The following is a 25,111-nucleotide window of genomic DNA, read 5'->3' on the forward strand; positions in this document are numbered from 1 at the left end:
TAACGGGAGCAGAAACTCGCTACCCACATTTGGAGAAAGTAGCCTTAGCTCTCGTAGTCGTTGCTCGGAAGCTGAGGCCCTACTTGCAATGCCACCCAATAGATGTGGTGACTACTTTCCCTTTGTGGAACATCCTCCATAAACCCGAGCTCTCGGGTAAATTGGCCAAATGGGCAGACGAAATGAGTGAATTCGACATAGAATATAAACCAAAGACTGCAATTAAGTCGCAAGTCTAGGATGACTTCGTGGCCGATTTCAGTCCGGGATTATAGCCTCTGGCAACCAAGGAGGCAATAATGGTGTCAGAATCGACATCAGGGATTTGGACCTTATTTATAGACGGGGCATCCAACGTAAAAGGGTCCGGGCTCGGTATAGTCTTAATCACGCCTTCGAGGAAAACCCTAAGGCAACTCATCAGAACGGTCCCTTTAATTAACAATAAAGCAGAGTATGAAGTTTTGATTGAAGGGCTCGAATTGGCTCGGGGACTTGACTTCGAGGTCATCAAAATTAAATGCGACTCACAGCTGGTGGTAAATCAGGTCTACGGGATCTTCGAGACCAAAGAGGAGCGCATGCAACAATACGTGGTAAAGGTTCAGGCTCTGTTGGCGCGATTCCGGGAGTAGTAAATTACTCATATCCCAAGGGAAGATAACGCAGAAGCAGACACATTGGCAAACCTAGGATCATCGACGAAAATAAAGGGATCAGAGTCCGGGACGGTACTACAACTGATGAACTCAGTCCTGGATACATATGGTTACTATGAGGTAAACTCAACTAATTTGGTCTGGGACTGGAGAAATTAAATTTTTGATTATCTCGAACACGGGAAGCTACCTGAAGACTCCAAAGCATCTCGGACGCTGCGCGCCAAAGCAACGCGATATAGCTTCAAGAGAGGCCAATTGTATAGAAAATCTTTTCAAGACCCGCTGGCCCGATGCTTAGGGACATCCGAAGCTAACTATGTCATGAGAGAGGTTCACGAAGGGATATGCGACGACCACTCAGGCGCAGATTCCTTAGTACTGGAGTTGGTAAGGGCAGATTCTTTAGTGCTGAAGTTGGAAAGAATAACGCTCATAAAGATATGATAAAATGCTCTTTGCCCGGTAGCATTTAGTAGAGAATATTTCATGACATTAAGAGCAATTACCCGTTACAGGGAATTTGACATTTATGTTCACCGTTACATCTTCATCAATGTCCCTCATAATTGACATTAAAGAAGGGCACGATCCTAGGACCTCCTTCCTTAGACATAACTATAAATAGTGAGCTCAGTTATCATTGTAAAGGGGAAAATTTTCTGGCAAACTTACGCTACATTCTATACAAAGCTTAATACCATCTTATCTTCTTACTTTTTGATTTCGTTGTTGTTGTGCCCGAAAACTCTGTTCCCGGAACTGTTGCTTCTGTTGTTTTGTCTACATCCTAAAGCTAGGTATTGCATAATTCTTCGATTATTTTATTATTTCAGGATCAATTTAATTTATTTGTGTAGAAATCACGTATAAATTCAATTGTACCGTTTTATGGGTAAACAGGAAAAAATAGAGAAAAGACGAGAGAGAGAGGGTCGCATTGCAATATTATATTAATAAATTTATAATTAAGTAATTTGATTATAAAATATATATTTTATTATTAGTGCATACAAATTAAATGTTTAACAAAATTACATAAACTAATTTACATTGTCTAACACATTTTTCTCAACTTTGATTTTTAAAGTTTGAAACCCGCTATTTCATTCTTCTCAAAGGGAATAGGGACAAAAATATACCTCAACTATAGGAATAGAGCAAAATATCTTCATTTTGAATTTTGTTTAGAACATACTAGTATCACTAGTGGATCGGTTTAGATTTTTCCACCAACTATGAGAAATAGAATAAATTTGCACTCCACTTGAATTTTGTCCCAAATATGACTTAAGTGGGACTACCTCATACTAATAGAGTTCCAATTTCTTATTTTTACCTTTAAAAATATATTTTATTATTAAGATACAGTGTCACCATGTAAGACGATAATCTTAACCCCAAATATTCTTGTAAAAGTTTTAACCAGAAAAATTACACATATCCAAAATAGCAAAAAGAGCCAAAAATATATAATTGCTCATCATATTCATGTCTTTCCCCTATTTAATTTTTTCTTACTCTCCTGAAATTTAACAACTAGTAAACATAACACTAACTCTAAAAAACTAATTATTTTTTTTATGGGAAAATGAATAATCTTCAGAAACACAAATAGAAATTTTAAATTCTTAAATCAGTGAAAATAATTAAAAATAAATGAAGAAATTACATGGAGTTATCATGTACACTTAACAACAAGTTTTGATCTTGCTGAAGAAATTGCAATTACTGTCATGTCAGAAAAATAAAATCCACAATATCCATAACAAGGTCGGCGTACACCATATTTATTATTGTTGTTGTTGAGCTAAATTTATGCATATAATTGAAATTGCATAGATAAGAGAGTATTAATCTTCACAAATATAAAAAACTAAAAGAGAGAAAACTTATTAGTTATCCTTTGAGCACAACAAAATATTTTGTGAATCTTTACCTTTGATGTATATTTCTAGAAAAAGAAATTCCATATGTTCTTTTATTTTCTTTTTTTTTTTTCTCTTCCTCTCGTTGTTTTATAAATAGAAGTCAAAATTTTGACACTAAAATACAAGAGTTGATCGAAAAAAATAAATTTCATGAGTTTTGAGGGGAATATGAGCTAGTCCACTTACCATAAAGGCAAATTTGGGACCAAATCAAATAATGGTATGTTTGATACCAAATTCAAAATGAAGGTAATTTTGCTCTATTTTTCATATGTAGTTGAGGAGCAATTTTGGCCCTTTTTCCCTTCTCAAATTGTCAGTGAGATTAATTTTTTGATGAGTCCGTCCAGTTGGATCCATCTGAAATTGATCGCTCATGTCAATGCTTTAACTAGGGGTGAGAATAAAAACCGATAAACCGAAAAATCGGATCATATCGAACTAATTCGATTCTTCGATTTCGATTTTTCGGTATTCAGTATGTTATTCGGTATTGGTATACTAATATTTCGGTACTTCGGTTTGATTCTCGGTATTAGGGTATGCATCATTTCGGTATTTCGTTATATACCGAAATACCAAACTTTTTAAGTTAATACCTGAATTCTTCTGAGTGCTCAAGCTTGCGACTTCCCTTGATGTTGGATTACACATCTGCAGACCCATAAAGAATTGACCCATCATGAGGAGGTTTTAGATTACTCTTAATATCTTTGTATTTATTTTCTTTTAATATTCAAAATGGCTCTTTCTCTTCTGCTAGTACGTGAGCCCTCTTATTATTTTTCTTTTTCTTATGGATTTCTCTTCTGTGTCTGGCATCTACTTGTCTTGTACGCTCTTAGTCTCTTATTGTCAACGATTCTTTTTCTCCTTTTTTCTCTTTTCTTGTTCTCTGTTTTGTTACGGTAATACTAACAACTGCTAACAACTACTGGAACTTCCTAAAGTGAGTCTCTAAGAGTAGAAAATGGAGGTTGCCAAAAGGTTTCAAATATCCATACAATAAAAGTAAAAAACAGTAGTATTTAAAAAAGATACAATTCCATTAATGTATTAAACCGAAACCGTACTGAATCAACAACAACAACAATAACATACCAAGTATTATCTCACACCGTGAGGTCTGGGGAGGGCAATGTGTACGCAAACCTTACCCCTACCTTGTAAGGGTAGAGAGGTTGTTTCCAATAGACCCTCGGCTCAGGAGAGCATAAGCACCACATTAATAAAAATATAGACAAGAAGGGACAGTACCAAAAAGTCATATAAAAGCAGAATTAAAATAACAATACAGTAAGATGATCAACAATGAAAGAAAATAACGGTTAGTCATAAGAACCTACTACCAACAGAAAGCGAGACTGCATGCCATTACTACTGTTATGAACACTCTAGACTACCTACTCTACTACCTTAATCCTCGATCTCCATACCTTCGTATCAAGGGTCATGTCCTCGGTCAGCTGAAGCTGCGCCATGTCTTGCCTAATCACCTCTCCCCACCTCTTCTTTGGCCTACCTCTACCTCTCCGTAGGCCCTCCAATGTCAACCTCTCACACCTCATCACCGAGGCGTATGTGCTCGTCCTCCTCACACGACCAAATCACCTAAGCCGCGCTTCCCGCATCTTGTCCTCAATAGATGCCACCCACCTTATCGCGAATAACCTCATTTCTGATCATATCTAACCTGGTGTGCTCGCACATCCATCTCAACATCCTCATCTCTGCTACCTCCATCTTCTGGACATGAGCGATCTTGACTGGCCAACACTCAGCCCCATACAATATCGTTGGTCTGACCACCACTCTGTAGAACTTACTCTTAAGTTTCGGTGGCACCTTCTTGTCACACAAAATACTGGAAGCGAGTCTTTATTTTATCCATCCCGCCCCAATACGATGTGTGACATATTCATCAATCTCCTCATTCCCCTGAATAATAGACAGTGTACTTAAAACTCCCTCTCCTATAGATGACCTGCGAGTCCACCATAACCTCCCCTTCCCCTCCTTGAGTCTCGCCATTGAACTTGCACTCCAAGTATTGTGTCTTGGTCCTGCTCAACTTGAAATCTTTAAATTCCAGAGTTTGCCTTCATTCTTCTAACGTTCACACCGTCTCGTGTCTCGTCAATCAATACAATATCATCTGCAAATAGCATGTACCACAGCACCCCCCCTTGGGTGTGGCATGTCACTACGTCCATCACCAGAGCAAATAAAAAAGGGCTGAGTGCCGGTTCCTGATGCAACCCCATCATAACTGGAAAATGGTCCGAGTCCCCACCCACCGTCCTCACTCGGGTCTTTACTCCATCATACATGTCCTTAATCAACCTAACGTAGGCAACAGGTTCACCTCTAGCCTCCAAGCATCTCCACAAAACCTCCCTCGAAACTTTATCGTACGCCTTTTCTAAGTCGATGAATACCATATGCAAGTCCTTATTTCTCTCCCTATACTACTCCATCAATCTCCTAACAAGGTGAATGGCTTATGTAGTCGAACTCCACGGCATAAACTCAAACTAGTTCTCGGAAATAGACACACTCTTCCTCTTACTTAGCTCCACCACTCTCTCGCAGACTTTCATAGTATGGCTAAGCAGCTTGATACCCCGATAGTTATTGCAATTTTGGATATAACCCTTGTTCTTGTATACAGGAACCATCATGCTCCACCTCCACTCTTCGGGCATCTTGTTTGTTCTAAAAATGACATTAAATAATGTAGTGAGCCACTCCAAGCCTGCCTTGCCCGCACTCTTCCAAAACTCCATCGGGATTTCATCCGGTACGGTCGCTTTGCCCCTGCTCATCTTACGCATAGCCCCCTCAACTTCATCAACTCTAATCCGCCTACAATACCCAAAGTCACAACGACTTCCGGAGAGTTCTAAATCACCCAGTACAATGCTTCTGTCCCCCTCCTCGTTCAAGAGACTATGGAAGTAGGTCTGCCATCTCCGACGGATAAGCCCCTCATGTAACAAAACTCTACCTTCTTCGTCCTTGATGTACTTCACTTGGTCCAAGTCCCGCGCCTTGGCTAACCTGAACAACCTCTTATTCCCACCCCGGCCCTCGAGTTCCTCATACAAATGACTAAAAGCTGCAGTCTTGGCCGCCGTAACTGCTAGCTTTGCCTCTTTCTTAGCCAACTTATAATGCTCCCTATTCGCCCTCTTCTCCTCCTCATCTACACTTTCCACTAACTTCAGATACATTACTTTCTTGGTTTCCACTTTTCTTTTCACCTCTCCATTCCATCACCAGTCTCCCTTGTGATCACCAGAGTAACACTTTGAGACCCCTAATACCTCTCTCGCGGCTTCCCTAATGCACTGCGCAGTCATGGTCCATATAGCACTTGCCTCCCCACTACTCCTCCAAGCTCCCATAGTCACCAGCTTGACCCCCAACTCCTGCACTTTAGTTTTCGTCAAGGCTCCCCACTTGATCCTATGTTGGCTATACATTGCCCTCTTCTTCCTCTTCCTCGTGATCTCAAGGTCCATGACCAGGAGCCTATGAAGGTTCGAGATGTTCTCACTCGGGATGACCTTGCAATCCGTGCAAAGACCTCTATCGGACTTCCTGCAGAGTAAATAATCAATCTGAGTCTCGGCCACCGAACTCCGAAAAGTGACCAAGTACTCTCTCTTCTTCGGAAAACTCGAGTTTTCTATCACCTAATCAAATGCTCTAGCAAAGTCCAACAGAGACGTTCCTCATATGTTTCTATCTCCAAAACCAAAGCCACCATGCACATCATCATATCCCCTAGACGTCGCTCCAATGTGGCCGTTTAAATCTCCTCCTATGAAAAGCATCACGGTATGCGGGATACCACGCACCATCTCATCCAAATCCTCCAGAAACGCCTCTTGACTTCCTCATCCAAGCCTGCTTGGGTGCGTACGCACTGATTATGTTCAAAGTAAAACCTCCAACAACTAGCTTAATAGTCATCAGCCTGTTATTGACCCTCCTAACCTCCCCACTAGTTCATGGAGGTCCTTATCAACCAAGATACCTACCCCGTTCCTGCCCCCACTCTTCCAGAATTTCAAAGTTTGAAACTGCCCACATCCCGCGCCTTATCTCCTACCCACCTAGTCTCCTCTACACAAGCTATATTAATCTTCCTTTTCTCGAGAATCTTCGCTAACTCTACAGATTTTCCAGTCAAAGTTCCTATGTTCCAAGACCCCACTCTCAGCCTAGTAGCTCCCTTAGCCCTCTTACCCCCTTACCCCCTCCGCACCCCCTCCCCCGCGCTGACACCTCCGAGGACAAGACCTTACCCTACTATCGTTCACCAAAGCCACTATAATCTAGGAGTCACTACGCAAGCACTATCCCGAAAACAAGCGACAAAAATAAAATGAATTACCGAAATATAATCTACCACTAAAGGTTGCAAAATAGGTGAAGAAATAAAATAAAGGAACTAACGAAAACTATAATCTACAACTAAAGGTCAGAAAAACAGGTGAAGAAATAAAGCAAAGGAACTAAAGGAACTATAATCTACAACTAAAGGTTAATTCATTGTTGATAGAATCTAAATTCCCTACCGAACCAAATAGAAAATACCGAACTACTTTGGTATGCACAATTAATAAATCGAATACCAAAATACCGAATCGAAATTCTTAAATATCGTACCGAAGTATCGAATGCTCACCCCTAACTTTAACTATATAATAAGTGAAAGTATCCTTGGATGGCCAATGGCATTTTCGTAAATATAAACTTCTTTAATGATTAAATTGTTAATATTTTTAATCCTTGAAATAACACGTGCCCCGCTAGAAGTCCCCCTCTTTTACATGTGTTGGTTCCTGTTTGAGTGTTCTCTCTCTCATTAACCTTCTTCTAATCCTGCGTCCAGGTTTCTATCACTAGGTTTCTTTCAAAATCAAATGTTGTCCGTCAAATTTGTCTCTGGCAGGAGCTTTCAGTTGTGGTAAAACTTTTCTCCAACTAATCTTTTCTTATTGCACTTATTTGTGGGTAAACAATTTCCAGATTTTTACATGCGTGTCAGTATTTTTATCTGATACTTCACATGCATGTGTAGAAATAGATACTCCAATGCGTAATTTCGGATAATTGGTGTTTGATGTCTTTTTTGATTAACTCTCTAATGGCGTTTGCTTCAGAAAATTACTGGTTTAAATCTTCTATTGGCGTTTTATCAGTATTCATTTATTAGGAAAAGAAAAAAATAAAGAAGAGAGAGAATTGTGTTGCAACATTATACTGGTAGTATAGCCTTTATAATAGTCACCTTCTATAATAACATTTTATAGTGATGAACCTCTTTTTTTTAGAATTAACTTTATTGTTCTATTTTACCTCACATCAGTGGCAGAGTCAGGATTTTTCATTAAGGAAGGTCAAAATATAAAGAAATAAACTCACCAAAAAGTCAAGAGGTGTCAATACATAGTATATATTCATATTTTATAAAAACGTACCTAACTATACAGTGTAATTTTCGATAAAGGGATGTCGGTTGACACCCCTTAAATGCACGTGGCTCCGCCACCGACTATAATAACATTTTATATATAACAACAATATTTCTCATTATAACAATACATCTTTTGTAAAATTAGCACTCTTTAACAGCTTTACTCAAATATCTATATATTTATTATTTTATAATAACCAAGAATCAATCTACAACATATATTTATTATACATATAACCTTAACAAAATTTGTAAGTTCCAATGGAAAGTTTGGAATGCAAAAATCTCTTGTTAACTTGGAACATGAAAAATTAAAAGATGAAGTGGAACCTTTTGTACGCCACTTTCCAAACATTCCACCTTATTAATATTATATTAGCTTTTAATTAAAATTTTAAGTAATCAAGTATCACTTGAGATTTTAAATTAAATAATTGTATTATCTTTTATAACATAAACAAATATAAACAATGAGTTTTTGGGTATTTATTTGTCTATAACTACCAAATAAAATCTAAATGTCAAATGTTATTATAAATATATAATAATCAATCGCGATAAAAGATACAAAAGGTCCGGACCAAACAAAATTGTTACAGGGTGATTTGATTCTATTTGTGAAAGAGGAAAAACAAAACGTATCGAAAAGACTGATTTAGAAGGAGTTAGATCCAAGAGGGTAAATTACAATTTCTGGTAGTCGAATTTTTTTTTTACCCCACGTTACCCTGATAATCCCTTAGTGTTTCCTTATTACTTAATCCTTTATTAAGTGAATATAATGAACATGAATTAAGGGCAGCTTGTGCTAGGCATTTATGATAATGCAACCTAACTCTGTTGTGACTTTCTTTAGGATTTTAAATATTTATTCCGTTTAAGCATTCACATTTTTTAAAATTCTCTGATTGATTTGAAATTGTATGGATGACAAAATGCATAAGACTGAGCATATCTCTTCCTTTCTCCCCTAAGATTGTGCAATGCTCTCGTGGAGCGTCCTTAGATCAATTAATATCAATAATCATAAAGCAAATGTATTAATTGATCACCTGTTTAGTTAAGACACTATTAGGGAACATATGCCGAAGTATACGAATCCGGCTTAATTAAGTGCATTCCTCTGTAATGATCTAACACTGTATCCTTAACTATACTTAAGGATCTGGTAAGGAGATCTAATTAAGAGCTGTCCCACATCTATGATCTAACTATTTTAAATAAAAATAGTTAAAAATGTATAACAAAATATAACATTCTGCTCTAATCCAACTCCAGTAATCAGGGTAGCAATAGTATACTGCTAAAAGTTGTGCCATATATTAATGGAACTGCAAGATTATTATCTGGCTGATGTGCTAAGATAAAGAGCCGTTCACTTTGATTTTATGGGCTAAATAAAATTCTTATTAAAGTCCGGTGGTATGCAATTCACAAAGCTTTTGAAAAGCAAAAAAAAAAAAAAAAAAAAAAGAAAGAAAAAATTAAGCCGGATGGAATTTTTTAGAACTATCTTTATATTTTGACCCCATTACGAAAAATTTGATTAAATAATCCCACTGCCAGAATTTTGAAGTTGCTGCTAGAATTTTGAAGTACGCTGCCAAAATTTCCATATGAAAAATTCTGACTATTACCATATTTTGTGGCAAATCTTGATGATCACTATATGAAAATTTCTAGTGACTCCATGTTTTTGCAAATTTTAGTGATCACCATAAAATAATTCTGGCGATCGCCATATTTTTATGGCAAATTCTGATGAATACCATATCAAAAAAATCTGGCCTTGTTTCCAAAATTCAGGCGAAAACTATATTTTCAAAACTTTTCTTACCGGAATCAAAAAATTAATAATAATACTGAAGTGTCCTGCCATTCCCCCGAAAAAAAGAGCTGATAAAATTCTTTATGTTTTACATACGATAAGTCCTCTTAAAATTACCATACTTATAAAATCATAAAAGTAGAAAGAAAAAGGACCACTTGAGTACACCTCATGAAAAGTTTTATAAAAGGGGCTGAAAATATGCGATAATGTCAAGTAGCAATTTGGTTTCATATATTGATCCATGTTATCGGAGTTGGTATTTATGTACGTATTAAATATTAAGTATTCTTTTTTATCATATCTATCACTGCAAATTGGACAATGAAGGGACAAGAATAAGAACAATCCATGCTGCAACTAGCTCCAAGATGGCTACAAATTAAAAGCGTTAACACAAGCAATAGATATATTGGTTGTTTTACTAACCATAGTTAATAAGATGTAATTGTGTTGCACGCTTCCCCACTGTTTACTCTATTTACCTTTCCGTTTATTTTTCTTCTTCCGTTCCTCTTTCGCATGTTAATTGTTTATGGCTACTCTGGTTACAATAGTTAAATTACACAACAATATAATAGGGTTGGAAAAAGAGAAGTGACCAGCCTATGATAACTACTACCAAATCAAAAAGCACAAATAAAAAGCTAGAAAGAAAGAAACAAACATCATGCTCCAGAAAAAAAGCAATAAGGACGACACTATTAGTCAGAGTCATCTTTGTTGGAAAACTCTATAAAAAGTGTTATGGTGGACTGGTCATTTCTACAACCACCATTAAAGATTTTCATGCAACAAACAAAACTCATATATTATTTAAATACATTATGAATTATGATATGGGGTTCCACGAAAATCATTTTCTGCCACTTTATTATAAATAATAAGTTAGTATTCCATTCTTGGTCAGAAAGGAGTATGGGAAATCAAGGTCTTTTTTCTTAGTAATAATTTCCATTGTTACCTTTTCTGTTTGTTTGCAGAAACAAACATTTGAGCATTGTTGCTGCGTTTAACTTGTTTTAGAAAAGAAAAAGAATGACGACTTCATCTGAAAAAGCATTAGCGAAGAAAGATAGAAATTCAGTAGCTATTATTTTCAGATATGCTGATGGAACAGACATTTTACTGATGTGTTTGGGCACTATTGGAGCCATTGGAGATGGCTTATCAACAAACTGTTTGCTGGTATATGTTAGCCATCTTTTTAATAGCTTGGGTTATGGTAAGACTCAACAGAACGATGAGATTTTCATGGAAGAAATTGAAAAGGTTAGCATTTTAAGTTTAATTAGTACACACATTAATCTCTAGCTGTCTTGCTTAATATCTCTTTCTAATATTTTTGCTTTATTTCTGGCAATTTTGTTTACAGTGCAGCTTGTATTTTGTATTGTTGGGATTGGCAGTCATGGCTGTGGCCTTTATGGGTATGTTTCTATGTACTCCACTTTTTTCTAGCTTGGCCCTTTTATGTTTTGCCAACATCTAAAAAGTCCTTGAGGATAACATACGAAGTTCATTCATCAAACCCTAGAATATTCTGTATGAAGAACATATTAATTAATGGACATTCTATTACAGAGTGGGTCTTTTCTGATTATTTGGAGACATAATTAATTGTTGCAGAAGGTTACTGCTGGAGTAAAACAAGTGAGCGGCAAGTGCTAAAAATTCGATACAAGTATTTGGAAGCCATTCTTAGGCAAGAAGTTGGTTTCTTTGATTCTCAAGAAGCTACCACATCGGAAATCACTAACAGCATTTCGAAAGACACTTGTCTCATACAAGAAGTTCTTAGTGAAAAGGTAAATTTTTATTGACCCTAAGATTTCCTATCAAACAAACAGTGACTTTTGGTCAGATTCACGAACACTAGAAACTACAATTCCATAACCTTAAAGTCATAATTATTTATGTTTCGTTTTGTATATGCAGGTACCCATATTTCTTATGCATACAACAGTTTTCATGTCAGGAATTGCATTTTCAGCCTACTTCTCGTGGAGGTTGGCTTTAGTTGCCTTACCAACACTTATTCTCCTCATAATCCCAGGTTTGATCTATGGGAAATATCTACTCCATTTGTCGGAAAAGTCGTTCAAGGAATATGGGAAAGCAAATGCTATTGTATGGCAGGCTCTTAGTTCCATTAAGACTATATATTCATTTACCGGTGAGAAGAGCGTGATTGAAAGGTATCGTTCGATTCTTGATCGAACCATAAAGTTGGGAATGAAGCAAGGAATTGCAAAAGGTCTTGCTGTTGGAAGCACTGGGCTTTCCTTTGCAATATGGGCTTTACTAGCATGGTATGGGAGCCATTTGATTATGCACAAAGGAGAAAGTGGTGGCAGAATTTATGCAGCTGGAGTTTCTTTTGTCTTGGGTGGACTGTGAGTGCCTCTAATTCTTTTAATTACTACGTACTGATATAGATTATTAGAAATGAAACTAGGGTAATGATTAAAGATGTTATGGAGCTGAAGCATATATACACTAATTAATGACCAGTAATAACACATGCCCTCCAAATAACAGCTGACTTATAGACAAACTTGGAAATGTCATTTTTTCCCCTACAGCCAGTACTAGACCTTTCTTCTTTTAGGCTGAGAATTATGAGAAGCCTGGTTCATTACATATTTACATATTGGTATTGGTTATAGCTGTTGGGAAACGTGTCAGGCTAATAGATGGGAAAAATATTTAAAAGAGAAAAGCAATAAATTGCACAAGATAAGACAAGACAAGATTTACTTGGTTCGGCAATTTTTGCCTATTCCACGGCCACACAAAGAATAACTCTTTATTAATTGAAGAAAGAAAGAAGAAGTTGAGGGTTGTTATGTAAATGAAAATGCATACTCCTTTTATAGGCATTTGAATGCCCTGCCGACGTAAGCGCTTACATCATAGGAATGCCGATGTAAGTGCTTACATCATACGAATGCCGATGTAAGCGCATACATCATAAGAGTGCCGATGTAAGCGCTTACATCATAAGTTCATCTCTTTTGTTTTACTTTTCTTTCTTTTGTTTTGTCTATTTTTCTTTCTTTCACATACAACAACATGTTTGCTACTATCAATCTCCCCCTCAAACCTATGTTACATCAAGCAAGAAATTAAAAAAAAAAAAGATTTGCTATTCTCTAGTGGCGCCTTCACGCTATCAGTCTTGAAGGCTAACTGAGGCAGTGCACAGCCTCAGTTTGTCAACACCGACAACTTTGGTCAACATGTCTGACAGGTACTTTGATCCTGGTAGAGAAAGAGTTTCTTCACTTATCAACTCTCGGATATGATGATACATCAACTGGATATGCTTCGATCATGCATGAAACACTGGATTCTTGGCAAGAAGAATTGCACTCTGGCTATCGCTGAAAAGCTCACAATTGTCCTGCTCTTTACCTAGCTCTTTAAGAAAATTCTTGAGCCAAATCATCTCTTTTCCAGCTTCTGAGATTGCCATGTACTCTGCTTCAGTGGTAGATAAAACAACACTTTTCTGAAGTCTGGACATCCAGCTAACAGGAGTACCACCCAAGGTGAACACGTAGCCTGTGGTACTTTTTCGACTATCCAGATCGCCGCCTAAATTTGCATCAGCAAAACCTTGTAAGATAATATTGCTCCTTTTAAAACAAAGTGTCATACCTGAGGTGCCTTTGAGATTTCGAAATATACATTTTACACCTTCCCAATGCTCCTTTCCTGGATCTGACGTGTATCTACTGACAACTCCAACTGCATGGGCTATGTCAGGTCTAGTGCAAACCATAGCATACATCAAACTTCCTACTGCTGAATCATATGGAACTTTGGACATGTACTTCCTTTATTCATCTGTCTTAGGTAATTGGTCCATCGACAGATTAAGATGGCTTCCGAATGGAGTGCTTCTGGTTTTTGCATCACGAAGACTGAACCTGCTTAGTTCCTTCTGTATGTACTTTTCTTGAGACAATTTTAAGGTTCCTTCAGACCTGTTTCTGCTAATCCTCATCCCAAGCATTTGCTTAGCTGGTCCTAAGTCTTTCATTTCAAACTCCTCCGCCAGTTATTGCTTAACCCTGTTGATCTCATTTATGCTAGATCCTGCAATTAGCATATCATCAACGTACAACAGTAAAATGATATAGGATTTATCAAGATTTTTGATATAACAACAATGGTCCATCTCAAATCGTGTGAAACCATTATTATGCATGAATCCATCAAATTTCTTGTTCCATTGTCGGGGTGCTTGTTTCAAACCATACAAACTCTTCTGCAACTTACACACAAGGTTTTCTTTACCAGAAACTTGAAAACCTTCAAGTTGCTTCATGTAGATGTCTTCTTCAAGATTACCATGTAAGAAAGCAGTTTTAACATCTAGCTGCTCCAAATGCAAATTTTCTGCAGCTACGATATTTAGCACCAACCTGATAGTAGTTAATTTGACTACAGGAGAGAAGATCTCGGTGTAGTCAATCCCTTTCTTCTGCTGAAAGCCTTTTACTACTAATCCTGCTTTGTATCTCTTCTTACCGTTATGCTCTTCCTTAACCCTATACACCCACTTGGTTTGCAATTCCTTCCTTCCTTTTGGTAACTCTGTAAGTATCCATGTTTTATTCTTTTGAAGAGAATTCATCTCTTCTTTCATGGCTAGCTTCCACTTATCAAAGCTTATCACCTGCATTGCTTCAACAAAATGCTCTGGTTCTCCAACATCAGTCAGAAGTAAAAAGTGTAGAGAGAGAGTTAACCTATCTGGAACATTCGTGACTCTTTTAGATCTCCTTAATATAGGTTCAGGATTAACTGATCCTGAATTTGATTCAAGTCCTGACTCCAGATCTGGTTCTCCATCTGATTCTATCTATGGTTCTGGTTCTGATTCTGATCCAAATTCGGCTTCTGGTTCGGCATCTTCAATTTCAGATTCAGTTGTAGTCTCTCTAGCCATTTCATTTTCTGAGATTTCTTCTAACTCAACTGTTTCAGATGTCTGTCTGCTGGTGGTGGTTGGTTCTACTTCAAGCTTGTCTTTGTACATCACATTTTCATTAAATGTGACATTCTTGTGTCTTAGGATCTTTCTATTATGATCATCCCAAAATCGATAACCAAAATTATCATCACCATAGCCAATAAAAAAACATTTCTTGGCCTTAGGATCAAGCTTATCTCTATCATTAGAGTTTACATGCACATAAGCAACACAACCAAAAATTTTCAGATGTGAGAAAGTTACCTCCTTTCCTGTCCATACCTCCTCAGGAATTTCAAAATTCAGCGATACAGAGGGTCCCCTGTTTATGAGGTAAGCTGCCGTGTTAATAGCCTCAGCCCAAAAATACTTCGGTAATCCAGAATGTATTCTCATACTTCTGGCTCGTTCATTTAGGGTTCTGTTCATCCTGTCAGCAACGCCATTTTGTTCCGGTGTTATAGGAACTGTCTTGATCATTCTGATCCCATTCTCATAGCAGAATGCTTTAAACTCTTGACAATCATATTCTCCTCCATTGTCAGACTTCAGACATTTTAACTTTAGACTAGTCTGATTTTTAACTTCAGCTTTCCACCTTTTAAAGAGAAAAAACGCATCACATTTATTTTTCAGAAAATAAACCCATACCTTTCTTGTGGAATCATCAATGAAGGTGACATAATAGCGTGAGCCTCCCAGAGAAGTTACAGGAGCTGGTCCCCACACATCTGTATGCACTAGTTCCAACTTCTCTTTCTTTGGCGTCCTTCCCGCCTTGTAGAAACTAACTCTCTTTTGTTTCCCGCAAATGCAATCTTCGCACAAACCTAATTCAACATGCTTCAGGTTTGAAAACTTTTCTTTGGATGCCAACAACTTCATCCCCTTCTCACTCATATGCCTGAGCGTCCGATTCCACAATGTTGTATCACGACCATGATCAACTGTTGCTATAGTATCTCTCTGTATTGCAGTTGCATACAGTGTTCCCTTCTTGAAACCTCGTGCCACAACCAAATTTCCTTTGGTTATCTTCCACGATCCGTTAGCGAATGTTGTTGTATATCCTTCACTGTCAATTTGACCCATAGATATCGGATTTTTCTTGAGGCCAGGAACATGTCGGACATTTTGCAATTTCCATAGCGTGCCTTGTGAAGTCTTTATATGAACTTCACCTTTCCCGACATTTTCCAGAGGTTCGCCGTCTGCTAAATAAACTTTCCCAAATTTTCCAACAATATAATTATGCAATAATTCTTTGCATGATGTAGAGTGAAAGGATGCACCTGAGTCCAAAATCCAAGATTCGACTGGACTGTCTGCACGACAAATTAGTGCATCACCGACTTGTTCAACAATTGCATTTGCTGAATTATCATCCTTGTATTGATCGTTCTTCTTCTTCTTTGGCTCTCTACACTGACTACTTTAGTGACCCTTTTTATCGCAATTCCAACATGTAATGTCTTTGCGATTTTTGGATTGCCATCTTCTCCTTGACTTTGATTTCCACGACCATGACTTTGTCCTTTTTGGCTGGTTCTCCCCCTGCTTTCGGTATTCAAAGCAGATCCCGGGGAGTCACTTGATTCTCTCCAGCGAATATCTTCGCTTAGAACCAAGTCTCTAATATCATCCAACTTGAGTTTGGTACTTCCCGATGAAATGCTAACTGCAGTTAGTGTTGCAAACCAACTCTCCGGTAGAGATGATAGTAGAATCAATGCCCCGACTTCGTCATCGAATGTTATATTGACAGAACTCAACTGAGTTAATATTACATTAAACTCATTGATGTGTTTTGTAACAGATCTACCTTCTGTCATCTTGAAGTTGAACAATCGACGCATGAAATAGGCTTTATTTGAAACAGATGGCTTCTCGTACATATTTGATAACGCCTTCATCAGGCCTGCAGTGGTCTCCTCGTTAATGATGTTAAACGCCACATTTCGTGTTAGCGTCAAACGAATCACACCAAGAGCTTGGCGATCTAATAGATCCCAATCCGCTTTGGCCATATTCTCTGGTTTTATCTCGGTCAGAGGTAAGTGTAATTTTTTCTGGTACAAATAATCCTCTATTTGCATTTTTCAGAGTCCAAAATTTTTTCCACTGAACTTGTCAATCTTAACCTTCCCTTCTTCCGATGCCATTTTTCACAAAAAAAATTATGTGAATAGTGTCTTTGAATAGTAACGATGATCAATAGTGTCGCACTATTCTTGTGAATAGTACCTGCACCAATACCGTACTTTTCTACCAGAATTACAGTGTCTGTGCTCTGATACCGGTTGTTGAAAAACGTGTCAGGCTAATAGAAGGGAAAAATATTTGAAAGAGAAAAGCAATAAATTGCACAAGACAAGACAATACAAGATTTACGTGGTTCGACAATTTTTGCCAACTCCACGACCACACAAAGAATAACTCTTTATTAATTGAAGAGAGAAAGGAGAAGTTGAGGGATGATATGTAAATGAAAATGCATACTCCTTTTATAGGCATTTGAATGCCCTGCCGACGTAAGCACTTACATCATACGAATGCCGACGTAAGCGCTTACATCATACGAATGTCGATGTAATACATCATAAGTTCATCTCTTTTTTTTTTTACTTTTCTTTCTTTTGTTTTGTCTACTTTTCTTTCTTTCACATACAACAACAAGTTTGCTACTATCAATAGCTACCAGGCATTGGTCTACAATATTACGATTTAAGTTTATCAATGCAAGAAAAAAGGGAAAAAAAAACCGTATTAGTGAACCTTGTCAAGTTATCCAACCCATTTTTTTATGATCAAGTTCCAACTCATTTTGTTATCTTTGTCCATTTAAGCATTTTTTTGATATATGAAAATTGGACTAGCCGTACTAATTATTTGTTTCCCCCAGTTAGATATCCTGAGTAACATGTCATGAATGAAAACGGTTAAGATCCTTGATTGGAAATATTAGCATTATTTTGATCGCACTCACAAATTTGACTAAAAATGTCTTACCACCAGCTTTTACTTTGTCCAAAAGATGTGGCTGCATTTTATGTTTAGAGACTCGCATGAATTACTACATTCAACATAGGTGGCATTTTGATTTGGATTTGGATTTTTAATCTATAGGATGCAAGAAGCAAATGTTTCATACAGAGGAGCTATATCCCATGGAATTTGTAAACTCTAATATTTGAGTAATATAATAGATGGATTAAATAAATTTCTAGAAACTGTATTCTATGAGTTTTTTTAGTTATTGATAATAAATCCATGCGATTCTGGTAACTCCAACTAGTAAGTTAGCTGCTCTTCCTCTCTCTCTCTCTCTCTCTCTCTCTCTCTCTCTCTCTCTCTCTCTCTCTCTCTCTCTATATATATATATATATATATATATATATATATATATATATATATATATATATATATATACATATATATGTAATGCTCAAACACCGCTGAATCTTCGTGATGCTAAAACCACCACATTTAACAAATGAAAAGCTAATTAACATTAACCGGTGTGTAGCTGAAAATGGTTTTGATTTGAGCATCTGAAAACGAATTTCTAACAAAACAAAAAACCATTGAAGTAGAACCATTAATTCTCTGTCAAGTAGGAATTTGTTTCACCTATGATGCTTGAAGACATGAGATATCTTCTTTCTATTTAATTCAAGTTGTTAGTAGAAAATACCTAATTAATGTGTTATGTAGATCACTAGGGATGGCACTGCCTGAGGTGAAATACTTGACAGAAGCTTCAGTTGCTGCCTCAAGAATATTTGCCAGGATTGATCGCGTTCCAGAAATTGATGGGGAACACACAGGGGGACTCGTGCTAGAAAAGATACGAGGAGAAGTTGAATTCAAGAATGTAAACTTCACATATCCTTGTCGGCCAGATACGGTTGTGCTCCAGGAATTGAATCTTAAAATTGAAGCAGGAAAAACATTGGCCCTTGTTGGAGCAAGTGGTAGTGGAAAATCCACTGCCATTGCCTTGATTCAAAGGTTTTATGATAGTAACGTTGGAGCTATATGTATTGATGGTGTAGATATAAAGTCATTGCAGCTGAAATGGTTGAGAGGACAAATGGGGTTAGTAAGTCAAGAACATGCATTATTTGGAACATCTATTAAGAAGAATATTATGTTTGGGAAAATTGACGCAACCATGGATGAAGTTGTGGCTGCAGCAATGACTGCTAATGCTCATAATTTCATCACGCAACTTCCAGAAGGATATGAGACCAAGGTCAGTTCATGTATTGATGTTTCATGTTTGTAATGTGATCATTCTAACATGATTGATTAATTGTTACAGATTGGTGAAAGAGGAGCACTTTTATCAGGTGGGCAAAAGCAGCGAATTGCAATTGCTAGAGCCATCATAAAGAATCCTGTGATTCTTCTCCTTGATGAAGCCACAAGTGCACTTGATTCTGAATCAGAAACACTTGTTCAGAACGCCCTAGATCAAGCCTCCATTGGAAGAACTACACTGGTACGTACTCTGAAACACATTAATTATAAGTTGTTGAAAGTACGTAGCTATATGAAAAAGAACTGTACAAATTTGATGATCAGGTTGTTGCCCACAAGTTATCAACAGTTAGAAATGCAGACCTCATTGCAGTAGTGAGTAGCGGTTGCATCACTGAACTAGGGTCACACAATGAGCTTATCCAGAAAGATGGGCACTATGGAAGAATGGCAAAACTTCAAAGACAATTTAGCTCTCATGTTGATCAAGAACAAAGCGCTGAATCTCTTATTTCTTCAGTAGGAAGAAGCAGTGCTGGAAGACAAAGCTCAATAACATCAAGTCCGTCTATATTTGCCTCACCTTTACTCATACAAGACAGCTCCCAAGCTTCACCTCCTTCCTTCTCTCGACTCCTTTCATTAAACTTACCTGAATGGAAGCAAGGAATTACTGGAAGCTTATCTGCCATTGCATTTGGTTCAGTTCAGCCTGTATATGCATTAACCATAGGTGGCATGATTTCGGCATTTTACTCACCAACTCATGAGGAAATGCAATCTAGAATTCAGAAATACTGTATGATTTTCAGCATCCTTTGCCTTGTCTCATTTGTTCTCAATCTATGCCAACATTACAATTTTGCTTACATGGGCGAACACCTAACAAGAAGAATAAGACTGCAAATGCTTGAGAAAATCTTGACCTTTGAAGCAGCCTGGTTTGATGAGGAACACAACTCAAGTGGAGCCTTATGTTCTAGATTGAGCAATGAAGCAGCTATGGTCAAATCCCTTGTTGCTGATAGAGTCTCACTCTTGGTCCAAAGCACTTCAGCTGTCACTGTTGCCATGGTAATGGGGCTAGTTGTGGCTTGGAAGCTTGCACTAGTTATGATTGCTGTCCAACCACTCACAATTCTATGCTTTTACACGCGAAAAGTCTTGTTATCCACCATCACAGCTAAATTCGTCAAGGCACAATATCAAAGCACTCAAATTGCTATGGAGGCTGTTTATAATCATAGGATTGTGACCTCGTTTGGGAGCATAAATAAGGTCCTTGAAATCTTCGATGAGGCACAGGATGAGCCAAGGAAGGAGGCTAGGAAGAAATCGTGGTTAGCTGGTGTTGGTATAGGATCAGCACAAGGCCTAACTTTCATTTGTTGGGCCCTGGATTTTTGGTATGGTGGAAAGCTAGTTAATGCTGGAGAAATATCAGCTGCTGATGTCTTCAAGACTTTCTTTATATTAGTCAGCACCGGTAAGGTAGTAGCTGAAGCTGGAAGCATGACTTCTGATCTGGCCAAGGGCTCAGCAGCAGTTGCTTCTATATTTGCCATTCTTGATCGAAAGTCACTCATCCAAGGATCCTATAATGTAAGATCTACATCCTATTTCACATTCACTTTTCAATTGCATAAATACTACTATTATTTTAATTAATATTGTAAAATTAGGCAAAGAATAACAGCAACTTGGAGAAGATGACCGGTCGGATAGAGATGAAAAAGGTCGATTTTGCATATCCAACCCGGCCTAATAGCCTAGTGTTGCGCGAATTCAACCTGGAAGTGAAAGCAGGAACTAGCATTGGTCTTGTCGGGAAAAGTGGCTGCGGAAAATCTACAGTGATTGCCTTGATTCAAAGATTTTACGATACAGACAGGGGATCACTGAAAATTGATGGTATGGACATTCGATTACTCGATATTGGATGGTATAGAAGGCAAATGGCGCTTGTGAGCCAAGAACCAGTGATATATTCAGGCACTATCTATGAAAATATTTTGTTTGGCAAACTTCATGCATCAGAAAGTGAGGTGGTGGAAGCTGCCAGAGCTGCTAATGCTCATGATTTTATTTCGTAAGTATGCTTTTTATGGTCGAGAAATAACTAGGTAATTAATGAGTTTATATAAAAGTTAAGTTTAATTTTTGTGCACTTACAGCATAAAAATTATGTAAACAATCAAATCATTTAAGTAAGTAACATATTATAACATGTTAAACTACACTGATAATCAAGGGCGTATCTAGGGGGGTTTCCATGGTGCACGTGAACCCATGCTTCCCACCCTAAATTATGTATAGTAATATTATATTTTTTCAAAAAATATTTAAATATATGTGTGTGCACCTATGCTCAAAGTGTTATATGATGTGATGGTTATTGAGTGTACATCTCTAGGTGAGGTTGTGAGTTCAAATCTTATCTCAATCTTGTTATTTTTTTCTTTTTTCTTTTCTAGAAGTAGACGCCCATGGGATATGGACATGTCTGGTGTTATTTTTTGCGTATTAATTAAGTACTTTTTCTTTTTATTTCTTTTTTTGTTTGGTTAATTCTTTCAAAATTTTCACACATTGAAATTCCTATTCTTCTTTTGTCGCTGTAAAATCTTATATGATTAAACAAAATGTGTATATTAAAACTAGTAGCAGTGTATGATGTAGCATATAGTCAATGAGTTTAACTGATCTCAATATTTTCAACATGAAAAATAGATATAGATGTAAGAAAATTACTATTTAATAAAACAAAACTATGAACTTATAATTCCAAAAATGCAATGGGTACGCAATCGTAAGAACTAAAGGTTGAACCCGTAGAATTTATATTTTGGATTCACCTCTTCTTAATAGTGCATCTATCCTGTCAAAATCCCGGATCCGCCTCTGCTGATAGTTTAATAGATTATTAACATAAAAATTTAGTGGTATTTAAGTAGTGGAGTAGTAATTCATACATCACCATCTAAAATATTGAAAGGTTACATTCTAAGTCATATTCTTACACATGCAGGTCACTGAACAATGGATACGACACAGAATGTGGGGAGAGAGGTGTGCAGCTATCAGGAGGGCAAAAGCAAAGAATTGCAATTGCTAGGGCCATAATACGGAACCCAACCATACTACTATTAGACGAAGCTACGAGTGCTCTGGATGTTCAGTCGGAGCAAGTTGTGCAAGAAGCATTAGATCGACTAATGGTTGGAAGAACGACAGTGGTTGTGGCACACAGGCTTAATACCATCAGGAATGTAGACTCCATTGCATTTGTATATGAGGGGAAGGTGGTGGAGAAAGGAACCTATTCTCGGCTAAAGGATAAGCGAGGCGCATTTTTCAATCTTGTCAATATTCAATCCACATAATGTGAAGAGTGAATGTAGTCACGTATATAAGTTCTAAATTTTGGACATATTTTTTTTTTAAAAAAAGAACCACCTTATTGGTCTGCGGTCAGGTTTGACCCCGACCTATATATATCACAAAAGAAGAGAACATGGAAGAGGACATAAACCTTTGCTTCCAATACAAAGTGATAGTAGAATGAAAATTTTCTACTGGATAGTTGTACCAAAGGAAACTTGCTGAGGAGAACTTCTTCTTTACAATTTGACAAAAGTGAACTATACGCTGTACAACTATCATGTTATAACTATCCATAATCAAAAGTGAAATTTGTTGTTTGTGCTTTTATCTGAAAGTTGGGTAGATCATCAATATCATTCTTCAAAAAGTTTTTAGCTATCAAAGGAAGAGCTAAATCCCATGTGAAAAATAAATCTTGCTTTGTATGCTCTCCCATGTTAGCAAGAAAATCAGCTATACAGTTAGCTTCTCTATAACAACACTGAAACGAAAAGTTGCCCAGAACCATCAACTCTATTATCTTCTTAATAATGTACTTAACTTGCCAGGATGGTTTGTATGATCCACTAATCATCCAATAATAACCAAAGAATCTGATTCCACAATAACATTGAGATGGCCATTAGAAATACACCATTGCATCCCAACCAAAATAGCTTTTGCCTCAACTACATTGTTAGAACATGTTCCCAAAAAGCTGCATATGCCATGATCAGTTGATCATTGTAGTTTCTAAGAATGCCCCCCCCCCCCATCTGCCTGGATTCCCTTTACTACACCCATCTGTGTTTAATTTATGAGTCACAGTTATTGGCTTCTTCCATCTGATGTATTGAATATTAATTTTAGGCTTGAGCTTTTTGATTTGTTCACAAGCCACATGCCATTGTTTATCCAAAACGAGAGAAGGGAACTAACATGAAATCAACATTCTCATCAAATAGATAACTTGATTTATGATCCTACCATATGTGCACTTATGACCTTTGTACTTGCAACTGCACCTCGTCTTTCATACTTCCGAGCAAATGATAGATGACAAACACTGTAGAATAAAAGAGTGCACTTTATTATTATGTTTGGTTAGCCACCAATACATCAGAGTATATCTTATGCCTCATTGCTTGACTCCCACCCCACATGTTCCAGAGAAGAATTCCTAGACTGCCGAGGCAAATTTACTTTCTCTGAATAAACAACCATTATTTTCCATTGCTCCTTGAATACAACAATAGCATCTAGAAGGCCCATGAACATTGAACCTCTGTATTAAATAAAAAAGAGACTTTGAATGGGATTTTAGGATGCCAAATTTTAGTTGTAGTCGAGGTGACATTCTTGATCTTCCTTAAGGAATTCCAAGCTGACTTGTAAGTAAAATTCCATGTTGATCAGGATTCCAAACATGAAAGTCATGAACCTCATCAAAAATTTCTGTATCAAGGACTTGGGATACCAAAGACATTGGAAGGACTTCCAGAAATTTTCCTTGGTTCCAAGAACCATCATATAGAAACTTTGATACCCCGAGCTTTTTAGATTTGAAGTTGTGAGGAAAAACTTAGCTAGTGGTCTAATGCCCACCCAGTTATCCCACCAGAAAGAAATATCTCCAATGGCTACCTTCCAAATAATTAACTTTTCACAATCCTTTCTAGAATCAAGTAATCTTTTCCAGGTGTGTGACTGTCTTGCATCCCATTTCTATTTAACAAGATAGGCTTTTGGACAATATTTGGCTTCCATGAAAGATCTCCATAGAGTTCTCTTAGTTCTAAAGCTCCACCATAGCTTAGCACCAAGAGTATTGCTAAAATCTTGGATGGATCTGATGCCCATCCCACCTTCAACTGTAGGGTAGCACAATTTTTTCTAGGATATAACTTTGGGCATATTGATAACCGTTATGCAGAATAAAAAAAAAAATAATTGCTTTGCAGCTTGCCATTAACCAATTAATTCCATCCCACACAAAACTCTCGCATCTGGCATCTTAATAACAAGATGTTAGAATAATAATACCTCTCAAAATAACACACATATGGAGGATCCTCTCAAACAATTGGTACCTAGTGCTCATAAATGGCCAAGCTTCAGATTATTTTCTTACTCTACAAGGGGAGTCAAGTAAGGACACCCACTCTCTCCTACCCTATTTATCCTCTTTGCTAAAGTCTTATTAAGGGAAATAAACTCACTATTTGAGGATAAGGACTTTAGAGGATATGGCATGCCAAAGTGGTCCTCTCCTCTTAACCACTTATCATATACTAATGATACAATTATTTTTGCCTTTGTTGAGATGTAACGACCCGACCAATTATTTTGAGCCTCTGCATTTAGTTCGGTGGTTTGAGGTCGTGAGTAGCTTCATATGATATGTTATGACTTGTGTATATCGTCTATTTTGATTTTCAAGTGGTTCGAGATTGATTTGATAAGGATGATTCTCAACTAGGAAGCTTTAAGTTAGAAGCGTTGACCAAGTAAGACTTTTATGCATTTGACATTGGATCGGAGTTTTGATAGTTCTATTAGGTCCAAATGGTTATTTTGGACTTTGGCGTATACCTG

General features: G+C 37.2%; 1 protein-coding gene across 1 annotated transcript; it reads left to right on the plus strand.

Annotated features, from left to right (window-relative positions):
• The first annotated feature begins 10,786 nt into the window (after positions 1-10,786).
• On the plus strand, positions 10,787-22,854 carry LOC107830847 (putative ABC transporter B family member 8). Its single transcript, XM_016658513.2, has 9 exons — positions 10,787-11,178; positions 11,282-11,336; positions 11,536-11,714; positions 11,845-12,302; positions 18,605-19,145; positions 19,215-19,394; positions 19,478-20,755; positions 20,836-21,242; positions 22,182-22,854. The coding sequence occupies exons 1-9, from the start codon at positions 10,945-10,947 to the stop codon at positions 22,534-22,536; spliced, it is 3,687 nt and encodes a 1,228-aa protein (XP_016513999.1). The 5' UTR covers positions 10,787-10,944; the 3' UTR covers positions 22,537-22,854.
• The last annotated feature ends 2,257 nt before the right edge of the window (positions 22,855-25,111 follow it).

This window comes from Nicotiana tabacum, chromosome 23 (assembly GCF_000715075.1).
Source record: "Nicotiana tabacum cultivar K326 chromosome 23, ASM71507v2, whole genome shotgun sequence".
NCBI classification, from domain to species: Eukaryota; Viridiplantae; Streptophyta; class Magnoliopsida; order Solanales; family Solanaceae; genus Nicotiana; species Nicotiana tabacum.

Bases quoted from the DNA above. Each gene is read 5' to 3' on its own strand.
- LOC107830847 (XM_016658513.2), top strand. From the start codon at position 10,945: ATGACGACTTCATCTGAAAAAGCATTAGCGAAGAAAGATAGAAATTCA. The intron at 11,179-11,281 runs GTTAGCATTTTA...TTTTGTTTACAG, and splicing joins TCATGGAAGAAATTGAAAAG to TGCAGCTTGTATTTTGTATT. The intron at 19,146-19,214 runs GTCAGTTCATGT...TAATTGTTACAG, and splicing joins CAGAAGGATATGAGACCAAG to ATTGGTGAAAGAGGAGCACT.